We start from the raw sequence: 17,226 nt of genomic DNA on the forward strand, positions 1-17,226 counted from the left end.
GGGTATTACCCGATCAATAATGGGTAAAACATAATTGGCTCAGGTTCTATCCATAACTGAATTTATTGGGTTTGGTTTGGGTATTGCCCAAATCCAATCCGAATTTATAATAACAATAAATTAAAAAAAAAAAAAAAAACTAGCAATATAGTCTAGTATGCTAATTATTAGGTCTATCAAGAAGACCGTTGAAATGGTCTTCCCAATTCATGAAATAATAGCACTTATGTAAATGTGAGTTAGATTCCTAATTAGCACAAGAATTAAAAACTAAAAAAACTATTAAGTGATGTCATATTTACATAAATAGTAGCATTTTATTGGTTAGGACTAGGAGAACCACTTCAATTGTCCTCCGATGGACCTAATAATTTTTCATTCTTCACCTCTCTAGCTACGGTAACATCCAGGTTGTGCTATCCTCATTGGACTATCTTTTATCTTTTTCTTTTCATCCTGTGTCGTTTTAGCACTTTGATGCATGAATTAGTTAGTAAACGTTTTTCACTTTTTGTACTGATTTTTTTAAAAAAAATGTTATGTGAGCTCAAAGCCTCAAATGGATAAATTCTTGACCGGCAGTTTCTCAAAAAAAAAAAAAAAGAAGATAAATTCTTGACCGGCAGATTATGAATTTGTGATATGAAAAGAGTTGCCTTGTTGCTGCTCATTAAGGAAGCGAAGAAATGCTTGGCTATGCTTATAGCCTATGGTAGCAAGCAGCAACGATATCCCTCATAGAATTTTCAAATTATACTGTACATATTATTTTTAAAAAGAAGTGGAAAACAAGATGCTAGTGGCTTGTAAATTAAAATGTTTTCTTGGTGTTTCACCTAAAATTTAAAGGTTCGAATATTTCCCGTAAAACACTATAATAAAATAATTTTTAAATGTGTAAAAAATTACTGTTCATAAGCCTAAAATCACTGTTCATGACAAATGAACTGTGAAAGACGCTCGTCCAGAAAAAAAAAAAGGGCTGAACACACTGTGTTTCAGCCCAATCCAAATGTTACCATAGTATTTCTTATTTGTTAATCATCCATGCACATTTTAAAGTTTGATTTAATTACACATTTGATCCTCAACCTGGGTTCCATGTTTCAAAATGGTCTTCAAAATGGTCTTTAACCTTTCATACGTTTCAATTTAGTCCTTGACCGGTTAAGTACGTAAAAAAAGGTCTCCGCCATCATCTTGTGAATGAAGAATATGACGTGGCAAACAGAAACAATAAAATCAAACACAAATGTTGACATTACCCCATCATACTTTTCTTATTACTAGTGTTTCAGTTTTACTACATCATACTTTTCCATCTATTAGTTGATGGTAGAAACCTTTTTGATGTTAAAGTACCACATAGCAGGAAGATATGGGTTCTATTTTTAGTGGTATACCTTGGTTGGATCTTACTAAACGAATTTGGCTCTGCAGCAGGAGAAACAAAGACATTTTGCTTCAACTAAAAATTTCATCCTACACGGGTTGGTTTATCTGCATAGGAGTCATCTAGTTCATCATTGCCACAACTTTTTGCATTTATGCAAAATTTGTTTAGCAGCCAAAGCCTGTCTTCTCTGAGATGCTCAATATTGAAGTTACTGCCCCATAAAGGGTACTAACTGACTGAATCAGTGTTGTCTAACTACTGTTGTCCAAGTCCATACAGCCAGATGCCTAGAACCAACTCACCCATGGACCTGACAACCCCAAATTTTTCTGCAGATTTTATTCCTCTATTGCAATTATGCTATATTAGTTTAGCAGCAGTAGCCTGTTTTCTTCAACATGCTCAAGTTTGAGAAACACAGCCAAATCATGCAATTGACTCCTGACATAGGCATAACTTCATAACTTCTGCAGGCTCACACCACTTTGCATAATAAAGTGATTATGTGAAGGCATGCCATTGACAAGCGTGCGTCAATGGCATGCCTTTCCACCCTTGAATCAACTAGTGAGCAGTGAGGACTGAGCAGGTTGCGTTATCAGACCAGGTACTAACCTTAAATTCACCAACTCATCAAAATAGACATCCAGCATGTTATTCAGCACAACCCATCATCTATTGGCAACCCCATCAAAGCGTGCCTGCTGCAATCTGTTCAATACTTCAATATGTAGTCTGAGTATCCATTCAGACACACTAAAATTTGCAAAATAGACATGGTGGGGAGCTTCATAGAGCTGAACAAGGGAGTGCTCAAATGGAAACATGGAAAGAAATTCTAGAAAATGGAAAATACAAGTGCTTTGTATCCTCCACCTGTACTTATCTTCAATAACAATAAATTCAATACGATTAATGACATGAATGCATCCTGTAACTTAGTAATTCTTTCTCTTTCTGTGTCCTCTCCTTAGTCTTTACATCTTAACCTCTATTTCATTCTCAGATTTCTGAGCAAGTCCTCAAGGAAGGTTCCCATGACTCTTGACTATTAACAAAGCCTACTTCCTATTACACAGCTTCCAACAGATTATCACATATCAAATCTGAATCAGCTGAGCACCAAGCTCTCAATCATAAATCCCGGACCACTACTAAAGTTTACAAACCAAAAAGCCATATTTGACCAAAGTAAGGGTAGTTCCAATTAAGAGTCTGGATAAGGGAATTATTCTCAAGGCCAACTACTACATAAGTTAGTTCTCGCCCATTTGCTTATTTCACAAATGGATGCTTTATGGATAAACTGTCCACATCAACCTTTAGTGCAGGCATTTCTTGGACTAACAACATAGAAAACAAGGCCTTCAGATTTCTACTGCAGGCATTTTTCATACTGATCACCTCCCTCCCCAAAAAAAATGGTGGGGAGGTCTTGGCATAATAATCATTCTTCAAAACATGTATGTATAAACTGATGCTTTATAAATATATCATCCACACCGATCACCCAAACAAACAAACAAACAAATCTAATCTTTACTTGACTTCCACAACCCTTTTTTTTGTTCTTCCTGACCCTTGACTTCCACCACAAAAAAAAAAAAAAAAAATCCCCCATTTTCTTGCATTGTTAACATGGAAAATAATAGTTTCAGAGTAGTTCTACTAGCACCATTTGTTTTAATAACAAACTCAAAAATGATCTAAAGAATTGATATGACAACAAAAATGCACAATTGCTGTATAAGATAAACAGGTAAATATGTATTACTTGTTTATGTATATTTAGAGAGAGAGAGAGAGAGAGAGAGAACCTAAGCTGGGAAGGTTTTCAACTTCCATGTGATCAAATGTGCGTTAACAACATATCAACAAATCAAACTTATTCAATTCACTTGAAGCCATTAGATTAAATGATGACAAAACTAGAAATGTAAGTATTTTTTTGCTCCCTCCAAGTAACCAGTATAAATAATTTCCCCTCCCTCAGTATCCTCTACGATAAATATTGAGAGACACATACAACCAATTTACCAAACATTATTCTTCCTCAGAGCCTCCCTCTCTCTTTCACACTCTAATTTGAATAATTTAACCAAAATTTACAGTTAAGACTTAAGAGTTAAGACAGCACATCCAAATGCATTAACCAAACCTAAACAAAAAAAGAAAGACTGACTTAAAGTCCAAAGAAAAACCACTTCACCTTTCTGTTATTTAGTCCCTGTAGTTATGGTCTCGTTGCTCAAGCTCCTGAAAATACTTCAACGCACCAAAAACTTTCCTCTTAGAATCCCTGACTCGCGCAACCAAATACTTGAAATCCCTCAAATATAATTTGATATCCGAATTCCTAATACAATTGTCCATTGCAGCCTCGATTTCTAAAGACAAGTCTTTGAGTTCATCAACCATTTCCAAACACTCCCTTATGTCCTCACAATGAGGCTTGTGACACAACAAGTCCTTGTCGAGTATCTCTCTGAACCCAAATCTAGCAGAATCAAGCTCTAGGCTATAATTCCGAATCTGGGTCTTCAACAAATTCCAAGCTTGGTCATCTGGTTTGAGTTCAATGAGATAGTCAACGACTTTCAGCTTGACCTTGAGGTCAGAGCAGGTAATAACACCATTGGGTTGTTGTTGTTGTGGTTGTGGTTGTGTAGTAGTGGGGACAAGGAGGGACTTGGGGTTGAACCTAATGAAGAACAGTGTGGCTGTGGCTGTGGAGGCTATGGTGGGGAGTGTGAGTTTGAGGAGGGATTTGAGGGTTTGGGAGAGTGGCTTTTGGGAAAGTGGGTCTGGTGAGGATGAAGCTCTTATGAGTGGTGACGATGATGGTGGTGGTGGTGGTGGTGGTGATGGTGATGGTGGGGTTGTGAGGAAGAGAGAAGAGATGGGTTTTGGGAGTGATGGGCGGTGGTGATTGAGTGAGAGGTGGTGGAGGCTTTGGTGACAATTGTTGAGTCTAGAAAGAGATTCCATTGATTGAGAGAGAGAGAGAGAGAAACAAAAGTAAAAACCCAAATGGGAGGAGTGAGAGGAAGACAAATTCTTCTTCAAAACCCCGAGAAATGGGAACCAGCGGTTTGGGTTTGACCAGGCAAAATGAACATAGGATTTGTACTTCTTGCGCATAAGATGGGTACTTGGGCGTGGGGTTTGAGTTGAAATAGGTTTTGGTCAGATTCTTTTATGTTTTATTTTTTTATTACTAGCATTCTACAAAGCCTCATTTATTAGGGAAAATGAATATATTGCCTATCCATTTTTATTAAAAAAGAAAATAATCACGTTCCTAATTTCCTATTAAACTTTCCCTTTCACACCAAATGAAATCAGGAGTTCTGAAATTTTTTGAGCTAAGCCACTTACACTATTGATGTGATTGAGATTATTGTCACTTATAATGTCAATTACAACATGTTTTGGTAGTGAAATACATAACTATTAAAATGTCAATTTTTTCTTACATTGGCATTATTATTACATCATGTTATAATTGAGATTATTAAAAGATTATTTTCATGTTGTTTTATAATAAGAAATAACTATCATATCAATCTTTTTTTTCTTTCTTTTTTCCACCAAATGGCCTTTAAATTTATTATAATTCTTAAAATATTTTTTTCCCTCATTAAAAATTACTACCCAAATTTACTAAGGATTTTGTCGGATATTCTTTTAAGAAATATGTTTGAAAATTATTTATTAAAAAATAATAATAATAGCTTCCTTTTTAAACAATTTTTTATATAGATAATATTAAAATTTTCTTAAAATATTTTATCAACAAATATCATAAGTAGTTGAGTACAGCGGTTAATCGAACCCATGTACTAAATATACCCTTAATTTTTTTTAATATCACAATATTTCAGCTAAATACTTGATGGGATGCCCTGAATGAGAGAGAGACCGATTAGGGATTTAGTTGATGGTTTTAAGCAGCTTGGTGCTGATGTTGACTGTTTTCTTGGCACAAAATGTCCCCCTGTATGTGTATCCGGGAACGAGGTCTTCTAGGGGATAAAGTGAGGTTGTGCATTATCTTTTTAAGTCTTCCATATAATGTTGTTTCTTGAGACATTAAGGGCTGTTTGGTAGGGTATTTTGAGCAAAAGTTTTCAGTGTTTAAACAACATTACACATATTTTTTCACACTTTTTCACCCACACGTATTTCCAAAAAATATAAATAACGTTACTAGAATAACATTACCAAACAGCGTTTTCCATTCCCTTTTTCCCCTATCTTTCTGAGATATCTGAGAAGACAACGTCATGTCCTTTTTTCTACATTGATTTCTTTCTATTTGAAAAGCCATAACCTTGAGGAGCCAGCTTTAATTTTAATGTGATGTCATTTCGAGTTCAGAAAGATTATGGAGTTGTTTGGTAGTGTAATTTGAACAACAGTTTTTAGTGTTTAAACAATATTACACGTATTTTCACACAATTTTTCACTCACATATATTTTCAAAAAATACAAACAATGTTATTAGCACAACATTACCAAACGGGCCCTAGGTCTACATAACTACTCTATGATTTCAACTAGTGATTTTATCTTTTGTATGGAGAAATGGATATAATCGGGTTTGTAACTTGGCAAGTGAGCTGGAGCATATTTGTTCTTGGAGAACTTTCTAAGTAAAGTCTTTCCTCCCTTGAAGTCAATAATTTATTTTATTTTTTTTTTTTAAGCTCTTAGCAATCTATTCTTATGTATAGAATTTTAAAAAGAGTCTTTAAGTATTTTAGGAAATTTTGAGTGTATGGATATCAATTCTCAAGTGTCAAATATTGTTGTTTGCTTAAGTTACATTCCATCAATGTAATAATTTACAAATTGCAATTGCAATGGAAAACATGCCAGCAGTAATGACATCATTTGTGGTGTCCCATATCTATGGTTTGAACCCCACCTCCCTCCTCTCCATTATCTACCTATCAAAACAATGATAGCTTGGATCGGTTCTTGATCCATGGAGGTCACAAGCATAAGTAGATTCTATAATATATAGTTCCAGCACTTTGTGAAATCAGGTTATACTATTGAGAATAGTAAAATACTTTAGGTCTCCTGAAAATGCTTATGTTGAAGGTGATGCTTCAAGTGCTAGTTACTTCTTAGCTTGTGTAGCAGTCACTGGTGGGACAGTTACTATTGAAGGTTGTGGGACAAGCAATTTGCGGGAAAAATTCAAATTAACATCAATTTCCAAACATTTTTGTTAATTTGCAACGTTTCCAAACTAATTAGGAAACTAACATCTTAAATCTCCGAAACTTGATTTTGCTCTTATAACTCGAGCATAAGAGACTCAATTTCCTTGTTCATGATGTAAATGAAGGCAACAACACAAGAATAGAGTGAAGAAGAAGAAAGAAGAAGGATTTGACCGATGTACTTGAGCAAAGTTGATCTTCCTCTCCGCTCCAATTATGCGTTGCTGGATTTCTTTGCCTTTGTGCAGGTTTTCTTTGTCTTTGTTTGCTAGGTTTCTTTGTCTTTGCTTTGGATTTCTTTTCCATTCTTTCGTTTTTCTTTGGTTTGCTTGCTGGGTTTCTCTTCTCCTCTTGCTGGGTTTCTTTGTCTTTGCTTTGGGTTTCTTTGCCTGTTTTTCTTTGGTTGTTCTAAGAAGAGGAAGGTATTCTTTGGTTGTGGAACTTCCGTGTAGATTTTTATGCAAATCGAGTCCTTGATACTTGAGTTGCTACAGTGAAATCAAATCTCACAGCCTCAAGATGTTAGTTTTCTCAATAGTTTGAAATTAATGCTAACTAACAAAATTGTTTAAAAATGAGTGTTGTTTTGAAAAAAAAAATCCAGTAGTTTGCAGGTAAATCACAGATGCCAATATTTGGGTGTGTGAGAACTGCTGAACAATTTGGGCCTATTCTGGAGAAAGCTAAGATCTACTGTTTGATGAGCATGTGTAGTATCAGGTAGTTGATCTAGTAAATCATGCTAATGATCTTTAGCTGATCTTTTTGGATGATCACCCACTCTGCAATTGAGACATGCCCCCAAGAGTGGGGAATCCTAGACGATTGGCAAAAGCCTGATTTAGCAATATCATGTGTGAACAAGTGTAATGTTCCTCTTAAAGCTGTTACTAATTCATAATATTTGCTACGTTTATTACCATAGTCTTGATTACTTTGACCAATATATATACATGCATAGACCAAATCAACTAATGTTTTACCATATTTTTCGTTTATCAAGGGAGACGTAATTTGCGGAAGTTCTTGAGAAGATGGGTGCTAGGGTTACCTGGTCAGAGACTAGTGTCATAGTCACTGGACCACCTTGATGTTGGGGTTTGTGCCCTAGAAATCCAATTTATTGGCATGTCATATATAATTAAATTGTTTAATTATATAAGACTATTTATAAATGAACTAATGAGACATTATCATAGTCCATGAGATGCATTGAATGTGATTTATGTGAAAAGTCACAGAAGATGTAAATCACAAGTTCCTTGTAAACTCAAAATGTAGTTCGTAGTCGGTGATGAAATTGAGCGTTTCATCTGCGAAGACTATAACACATCAACTAAGATGATTTGTCTTGATCATGGAAGTGGAGACTTCTAGTTGATGTGTCTTAAGAGTTAAGGCATATTGAACTAGACCACTGTGAGATTAATTATTCAATCAACAACTGTCGTCTGAATAATTAATATCACGACTTCTAATTTCATAGACTCTTAATCCTGAGAGGGTAGTGGACCCGGTCATGAAATGTTAGTTACTTTGATATATCAGGAGTGAGATCTAATATTCACGATCAAAACCTCAGTATGTTGGGTAACCACACGTAGTGTTGAGGGAACACATATTCTCAAGACGGAATACATAATCTCTTTTTGTAGAGACACGAAATATCCCCTTGAGATAAGTTAATGGGAACTGGTTATTCAGGACGCCCACTTTAGTAAGAAGTTACTAAAGCTTATATTTATTGAAATTGGATTTCAATAAATGTGAATAACTAAAAGATTAAACCGGGTACTCAAGGATAAAATAGTTGTTTACAAAGTGACAGTTTATTATGATTTTGTTCACTATGGATATTTCATGGAGGGGTCAAATGATATTATTAGAGTATTGGGATATAATTTATTAATAAGGCCTAGAGTGCAATTATATTTATATAATGATATTAAATATAATTAATGGTAACTTTGGACTTGTTAAGAGTTGACAGAAAAGCCCAAGACCCATTGGAGCTAGAGTCTTATTTGTTCCCTTTGATCCCATCTCAAGCCACAAACTAAAGCTCAATTAGGTAGGCCCAAAATGCTAACCCAATTAGATAATCAATTTTTATTTAATAGAGTTATTAAATAAAGTAACTACCAAGATAGTTAATATGTAGGTATGATGAAACAAAAGAAAACAGTTTTTCTCTACAAGGAGAAGAAGAAGAAGGATTTTTCTTTGAGAATCAACGTGCATAAAGACTGATTGAGAGACCACACATCTTGGGCATCATGTGGAATTGAGATGAAGATTAAAGGTATTCTCAAGTCTTGGTTTTGAATTTCACTGCATCAAGGTACGCTTTCTATTCTTTATTCTAGAATTCAAGATTACATGTTATCTCTCATAAATGAAGTAGGTCTGTGATTGTTGCTTCCACTGTGTGTTTTTTATGAGATGCAAAACCAGTTTTTTCCAACACTTGAGATTCTTCCAAAAGAAAACACTTGCGAGCTATTGATGTCAACATGAACAAAATGTCAGATGTTGCGATGACTCTTGCTGTAGTTGCCCTTTTTGTTGATGGACCGACTGCTATAAGAGATGGTATGTTGGCCTTTTCGTGGTGGAGAAAAAATTATGAGAGTATTTTAGCCTTTGTTAAGTGGTGGTGAAGGTAAATGCATTGAACCTTGGATTTGCTAGTCTCCCTATATATCATGACTTCACAGGAAACATTAACAATAAACTTGTGTTCAGCATTTGGGGTTTCATTTAATTTCCATTTTGGAAAATAGGTGTATAATTTAGGCCTGTTTATTGTAGAAAATGGCTATGAACATAAACTTGATGCAGGCACATTGACAATGGCAGATGGCCACCATATGGCGGGCCCTCAGATCTATTCATTAATGGGAAACTTCAAATAGATTTAAAAAAAAAACATTTAAAAAATTATATATAAAAAAAGCAAATCTAGAGAACAATGAACTCTTTGCTTGTAGTAGGTAGAAGTTGTGAACTAGTTTTATTGTGTGTTTGGCTTTTCCTTATTTGTTTCTCGTTTTTCGCTTTTTTCTTAGGTTTTTTGCAAATAATCTAACTCTTAAACTTTTGGAAATAAGTTAGCTTTTAGTTTTTTGTTACACATTTTAATGTAAAAGTTCCCAAAAACTTTTCTATTTTATTTTATAAATACTAGGCAAATAAGTTGTTCACAAATACATAATCATCTAAGTAAGTTACTGCATCATAAGAAACCATATCATGCACATTTTGGATTTATGGCTTATAACACACCCTTAGTCTCTTGGTTTTCCTATTTTCATAGTGGCAAGTTGGAGAGTGAAGGAGACAGAATAGATTGCCATTTGCACAGAACTCAGGAAGGTAAGTTCATTTGGCTTTCTTTACATTTGAAATCCCTCTGCTTTATTTTCCCATTCTTTTATTTTTCTAGCATCATTTGTAGTAAACATATGGGCTTCATATTTCAACTGGGAGCAACAATTGAAGAAGGACCAAATTATTGGGTGATCACTCCACCGAAGAATCTTAATGTAACAACTATTGACACATATGATGATCACAGAATGGCCATGGCATTCTCACTTGCTGCCTGTGGAGATATTCCTGTCATCATCAACGACCCTGGTTGCACTCGGAAATCATTCTCAGAATACTTTGAAGTCCTCCAGAGGTTTATAAAGCATTGAACAACCCTTTTACTACAACCAAAGCGGCAGGTAGCCAACCCACCCTATTTTTCTATATTGCCTTAAAACTTTTGTGATATATAACTGTAAGTTGAGCTTGTTATTTGTTAGATTGTAATTCAATTTCTACTTAATGCAGTCTCTCTTCTGTGTGTGCACGCGTACGCCAAAGCTTTACATGATTCTTCTATTCTCTTATGCATTTTTTTTTGTTCCTTATAATCAAGGCAAGGGATCAGACATGGGCCAAATATTTTAGCATCAATGCCAGAACCTATGGCTTCAAATAAGGCATCAACCTCACTAGATTCGCCCCCTACTATGAGCTGTTTCTCTTTCGAGTTTCGATGGAAACATTCTTTATGTTGGGCTGCACTGTCAAGAAAACACCATTAATTTCACTTGAAAACACAGTGCAATCTGCTTCAATTTCACTTGAAATCATATGCGTAGTGGGGATCCACTTCTTTGTTTCCAAATTGATAACAAGCATAGCCAGCTGCAATAGGGGAGAAATAATTTTTCTTTAGGGGGCAAAATAGGGAAGAACAATAAAAAAATGAATTGTTCCCATGACTCTTGACCACTAACAGAGCCTTCTTCCCCAATTTCAATAATTATTTTTCTACCATGTTCATGTTTCCCGTAGCTTCCTACAGATGATGACATATCCAATCTGAATCAGCTAAGCACCAACCTCTCAACCACAAATCCATACCTATACTTGATACAAAGAAAGCAACCCCATTTGGCCAAAGTGAGTAATTCTCATTAACAATCCAAATAAGGGACTTGTTCTCATCACCAACTACTGTACAAGCTCGTTCTTGCACTTTTCCCTATTTCACACATTGATGCTTCATTGATAAACCATCCATAACAACCTTTACTGCAAGCAATTCTTCTACCGACAACATAGAAACAATGACTTTAGATTTCTAGTGTAGGCTTTTCTCACACTGATCACCTCCCTCTCCCACCCCATCTCCAAGAAAATGGTGGGGAGGTCTTGACATAATAATCTGATGCAGGAGATGCAAGAAAATTATTATTTAATATTATTTATGTTTGCAAGTCAATTGTATTTTTATGTTTTAGGTTCTATTAGTTTATTGGGCTATTAGTATTTTAATTTGGAAGCAAGTTATTTCTGTAATAATGCAATTAGAGTTTCCTAGCTAATTAGAACTAGGGTTTAGTAATCCTTTATAAGCAACCTATTGTACTCCTTGAGAAGATAGTTGATATTTTGATAAATAACCTAGTGGTTTTCCTGCTTGGTGCTGACTCCAAACAAGGCCTAGGTTTTGGCTCCTAAGTCATATCCTTTATTTTATTGATGTTTCAATTTTGTTCTGGTTGTCCTACATCAATTTTGGTATCAGAGCAAACACTGATCTGTTGAAGCATCACTGCAGGAAAGAGCCAGAAAATATCACCCAAAAAAAAAAAAAAACCAAATTTTAAAGCCCATCAAAAACCTCAATCCAAAAACCCACGCAAGCCCATCAGCCCCCAGACCAGAGACTGAGGAGTTTAAAGGCCAACAAGAGCCGCCAATGTCAACACCGGATTCGCGCCGCTGAGAATCACCTACACTGCTCCACGATGCCGCTTCATGCTTCGCCGGTTCCATCACCGCGGTCTGACGAGCGAGCTCCGATCTACACCATCGAGCACCGCTAATCGTGACGCCGGTGAGCCCAGGCCGCCTCTCCGCCGTTTAAGACCATCAACTATTGATGTGATTGAGATTATTGTCACTAATAATGTCAATTACAACATGTTTTGGGAGTGAAATAAAATAACTATTAAAATGTCAATTTTTTCTTACATTGGCATTATTATTACATCATGTTGTAATTGAGATTATTAAAAGATTATTTTCATGTTATTTTATAATAAGAAATAACTATCATATCAAATTTTTTTCTTTCTTTTTTCCACCAAATCGCCTTTAAATTTATTATAATTCTTAAAATACTTTTTTTTCCTCATTAAAAATTACTATCCAAATTTACTAAGGATTTTGTCGGATATTCTTTTAAGAAACATATTTAAAAATTATTTATAAAAAAAAATAATAGCTTACTTTTTAAACAATTTTTTTATAAATATAGTATTAAAACTTCCTTAAAACATTTTATCAACAAATATCATAAGTAGTTAAGTACAGCGGTTAATCGAACCCATGTACTAAATATACCCTTAATTTTTTTTTAAAAATATCACAATATTTCACCTACATACTTGATGGGATGCCCAAATGAGAGAGAGACCAATTGGGGATTTAGTTGATGGTCTTAAGCAGCTTGGTACTAATGTTGACTGTTTTCTTGGCACAAAATGTCCCCCTGTATGTGTATTCGAAAACGGGGTCTTCCAAGGGATAAGGTGAGGTGTGCATTATCTTTTTGCGTAAATCTTCCATATAATGCGGTTTCTTGAGACATAGGGGTGTTTATTACTGTTGTTTAAACAACATTATATGTATTTTATACACTTTTTCACTCATATGTATTTTCACAAAACAAAAACAACAACATTATTAGAAATCTCTTACAAGTTTCTCATTCCCTTTTTTTTCCCTCTTTTTTTGAGAAATATGAGAAGACAACATCATGTCCTCTTTTCTGCATTAATGTCTTTCTGTCTGAGAAGCCATAACCTTGAGGAGCCAGCTTTAAGTTTAATGTGATGTCATTCCGAGTTCAGAAAGATTAGGTCTGTATAACTACACTAAGATTTCAACTAGTGATTTTATCTTTTGTATGGAGGAATGGATATAACCGGGTTTGTAACTTGGCAAGTAAGGTGGAGCATATTTGTTCTTGGAGAACTTTCTGAGTGAAGTCTTTCCTCCCTTGAAGTTAATGATCTATTTTTTTTAAAAAAATTTTAAGCTCTTGGTAGTCTATCCTTATTATGTATAGAATTTTAAAAAGAGTCATAAAGTATTTTAGGAAATTTTGAGTGCATGGATATCATTCTCAAGTGTCAAATATTGTTGTTTGCTTTAGTTACATTCCATCAATGTAATAATTTACAAATTGCAATTGTAGTGGAAAACATGCCAGCAGTAATGGCATCATTTGTGGTGTCCCTTATCTATGGTTCGAACCCCACCTCCCTCCTCCCCACTTTCTACCTATCAAAAAAAAAAAAAAATAGACAAAAATATTCTTTTTTTCCTAGAAACATAGTACATGTTCAATTTTTGTTCCTGAAAATTGAAAATGTCAGTCATTTCATCCTTCCATCCACTTTCGTTAAGTATTTTGCCAGTGTCTAACAGAATACTTTGTGTTAGTGTTGTGCGCAAAGATTAAGCCAACATGATCCTTTATGCTTTGTGTCTTTTTTTGTAGGTGAAGCTCTCTGGATCAACTAGTAGTGTATTCTTGACTGCTTTGATCAAGGCTGCTTCTCTGGCTCTTGGAGATGTTGAAATTGAAATCATTGACAGGTTGATTTCCGCCCCTTATGTTGAGATGACTTTGAAGCTGGTGGAACGATTTGGATCTCTGTTTAACACAATGATAGCTTGGATTGATTATTGATCCGTGGAGGTCAAAAGTACAAGTAGGTTCTTTAATATATAGTTTCAGCACTTTATGAAATCAGGTTATACTAATGAGAGTAGTAATATATTTTAGGTCTCCTGGAAATGCTTATGTTGAAGGTGATGCTTCAAGTGCTAGTTACTTAGCTTGTGCAGCAGTCACTGGTGGGACAGTTGCTGTTGAAGGTTGTGGGACAAACAGTTTGCAGGCAAATCACAGATGCCAATATTTGGGTGTGTGAGAACTACTGAACAGTTTGGACCTATTCTGGAGAAAGCTAAAATTTGCTGTTTGATGAGCATGTGTAGTATTAGGTAGTTGATCTAGTAAACCATGCTAATGATCTTTAGCTGATCTTTTTGGATGATTGCCTTCTCTGCGATTAAGACATGGCCCCAGGAATGGGGAATCCTAAACAATTGGCAAAAGCCCGATTTACAATATCACATGTGTGAACAAGTGCAATTTGCTCTTAAATCTGTTACTGATTCATAATATCTGCAACATTTATTACCACAGTCTTACTTTGACCAATATAAATACATGCATAGACCAAATCAACTAATGTTTTACCATATTTTTCGTTTATGAAACGTAAAATTTGCGGAAGTTCTTGAGAAGATGGGTGCTAGGGTTACCTGGTCAGAGACTAGTGTCATAGTCACTGGACCACCTTGAGATTCTTCCAAAATAAAACACTTGCGAGCTATTGATGTCAACATGAACAAAATGCCAGATGTTGCGGTGACTCTTGCTGTAGTTGCCCTTTTTGCTGATGGACCAACTGCTATAAGAGACGGTATGTTGGCCTTTTCGTGGTGGAGAAAAAAAATTAAAAAAGAGTATTTTTAGCCTTTGTTATCTGTGGACTTTCTTATTTTCTTTCTTTCTTATCTTTTTTTTTTTTATTATTTCTTTTCGTGTCTCTCTCCTTACTACCTCTCCATCTGCTTCTTTCTTCCTCCACACTGATCTGCACAAGCCCAGCCGCCGACCCATGCTAACCCAGGTCGCCGCGCGACCCAAGCCGCGCGCCCAAGTCACGTGACCTAGGCAGCCGCAAGCCCAGGTCGCGTGTGACCCAAGCCACGACCCAGGACGCGCACCTAGGTCGTGCGACCCAGGCAGCCGCGAGCCTAGGTCGCGCGACCCAGGCCGCCGCGCGACCCAAGCAGACATGGATCTGGGCTTGCTCGCCTTGGTTTTTTTTTTTTTTTTTGTGTGGTGAGTTTTGCTCAATCATGATCTTCCACGGGTGGATTTTGACGTGAGATAGGCAAAATGTGGGTTTTGGTGGTTGTTATGTATTTCTGGGAATAGGATTGTAAAAGACTTAGACTTAATTTTTTTTTGGCTTGTAAATAGAGTCTTAGAGACTCGATTTTTAGGTAGACTTCACGTGGAAAAAATGCCACATCATACGTGATCAGACCATGAAAATCAAGTCTTTGAGAGTCGATTTATAAGCTCAAAATCGAGTCTTTTAAACTCGTGATGTTAGTAAAAAATATAGTTTTCTAACAGTACCTACTAATTATATTATTTAAAAATTAATGTTAATTTTCTATTTTGGCTAGGTAAATGCATAGAACCTTGGATTTGCCAGTCTCCTTGTACTTCATAACTTCACAGGGAACATTAACAATAAACTTGTGGTCAGCATTTGGGGTTCCATTTCTTTTCCATTTTGGAAAATAGGTGTATAATTTAGGCCTGTCTATTGTAGAATATGGTTGTGAACATAATCCTGATGCAGGCACATTGATAGGCAGATGGCCACCATATGGCGAGCCCTCACCTTTAATTCTAACAAATTGATCTTTTCATTAATGGGAAACTTCAAATAATTTTTTTTTTAAATATTAAAAAAAAAGCAAGTGTAGAGAACAATGAACTCTTTGCTTGTAGTAGGTAGAATTTGTGAACTAGTTTTATTGTGTGTGTGTTTGGGCTTTTGTTTATTTGTTTCTTCTTTTTCACTTTTTGTCTCATGTTTTTTGCAAATAATCTAACTTTTAGACTTTTGGAAATAAGTTAGCTTTTAATTTTTTGTTACACATTTTAACCTAAAAGTTACCAAAAACTTATTTTATTTTATATTTTAAATACTATGCAAATAAGTTGTTTCCAAACACATACTCCATCTGTCCCAATTTGTTTGTTCTGTTTGAAAAGTTAAACATTTTAAGGAAACATCATTTATTATTTTGTCTGTCTTATAAAAATGTATAAGTTTACAAAACTATTCTTAAATAAATTTATCAGTTTTTTAAAAATAAAGAGTTATTCTTAATGAGGCAACTGAAAAGGTGTCCCAATTACATTGATTTTTAAAAAATATTTATTAGTTTTCTTTTCAAATAGTTTTGAAATTAAAGTATGGGTATAATAGAAACATTAGTAAACTAATAACTTTTATTTTTAGAAATAGGACAATATTTTGGGACATCCCAAAATGAAATAGAGGACAAACAAATTGGGACGGAGGAAGTAATAAGTAAGCTATTGCATCATAAGAAACCATATCATGCACATTTTGGATTTATGGCTTATAACACACCCTTAGTCTCTTGGTTTTCCTATTTTTATAGTGGCAATTTGGAGAGTGAAGGAGACAGAACAAATGATTGCCATTTGCACAGAACTCAGGAAGGTAGGTTCACTTTACATTTGAAATCCCTCTACTTTGTTTTCCCATTCTTTTATTTTTCTAGCATCATTTGCACTAAACATATGGGCTTCATATTTCAGCTGGAAGCAACAGTTGAAGAAAGGACCAGATTATTGGGTGATCACTCCACTGGAGAATCTCAATGTAACAACTATTGACACATGATGATCACAGAATGGCCATGGCATTCTCACTTGTTGCTTGTAGAGATGTTCCTGTCATCATCAACGACCCTGGTTGCACCTGGAAATCATTCCTAGAATACTTTGAAGTCCTCCAGAGGTTTATAAAGCATTGAACAACCCTTTTACTACAACCAAAGCGGCAAGTAGCCAGCCCACCCTATCTTTCTATATTGCCTTACAACTTTTGTGATATATAATTGTAAGTTGAGCTTGTTATTTGTAAGATTGTAATTCAATTTCTACTTAATGCAATCTCTCTTTTGTATTTCTACTTAATGCAATCTCTCTTCTGTGTGTGCGTGCGTACAAGCCAAAGCTTTGCATGATTCTTCTTATTCTCTCATGCATTTTTCTTTTGTTCCTTATAATCAAGGCAAGGGATCAAACAATGGCCATATATTTTAGCATCAATGCCAGAGGCTATGGCTTACTCAAAATAAGGGATCAGCCTCACTAATTTTGCCCCCTACTATGAG

General features: G+C 35.2%; 1 protein-coding gene and 2 pseudogenes across 1 annotated transcript; 2 read left to right on the forward strand and 1 right to left on the reverse strand.

Annotated features, from left to right (window-relative positions):
* Positions 1-3,267: 3,267 nt before the first annotated feature.
* LOC142640924 (uncharacterized) lies at positions 3,268-4,543 on the reverse strand. Its single transcript, XM_075815243.1, has one exon. The coding sequence runs from the start codon at positions 4,535-4,537 to the stop codon at positions 3,617-3,619; it is 921 nt and encodes a 306-aa protein (XP_075671358.1). The 5' UTR covers positions 4,538-4,543; the 3' UTR covers positions 3,268-3,616.
* Positions 4,544-6,319: 1,776 nt separating this feature from the next.
* LOC142640178 (3-phosphoshikimate 1-carboxyvinyltransferase 2-like) lies at positions 6,320-10,331 on the forward strand (annotated as a pseudogene).
* Positions 10,332-12,597: 2,266 nt separating this feature from the next.
* LOC142641521 (3-phosphoshikimate 1-carboxyvinyltransferase 2-like) lies at positions 12,598-16,863 on the forward strand (annotated as a pseudogene).
* The last annotated feature ends 363 nt before the right edge of the window (positions 16,864-17,226 follow it).

This window comes from Castanea sativa, chromosome 6 (assembly GCF_040712315.1).
Source record: "Castanea sativa cultivar Marrone di Chiusa Pesio chromosome 6, ASM4071231v1".
In the NCBI taxonomy this organism is placed as follows: Eukaryota; Viridiplantae; Streptophyta; class Magnoliopsida; order Fagales; family Fagaceae; genus Castanea; species Castanea sativa.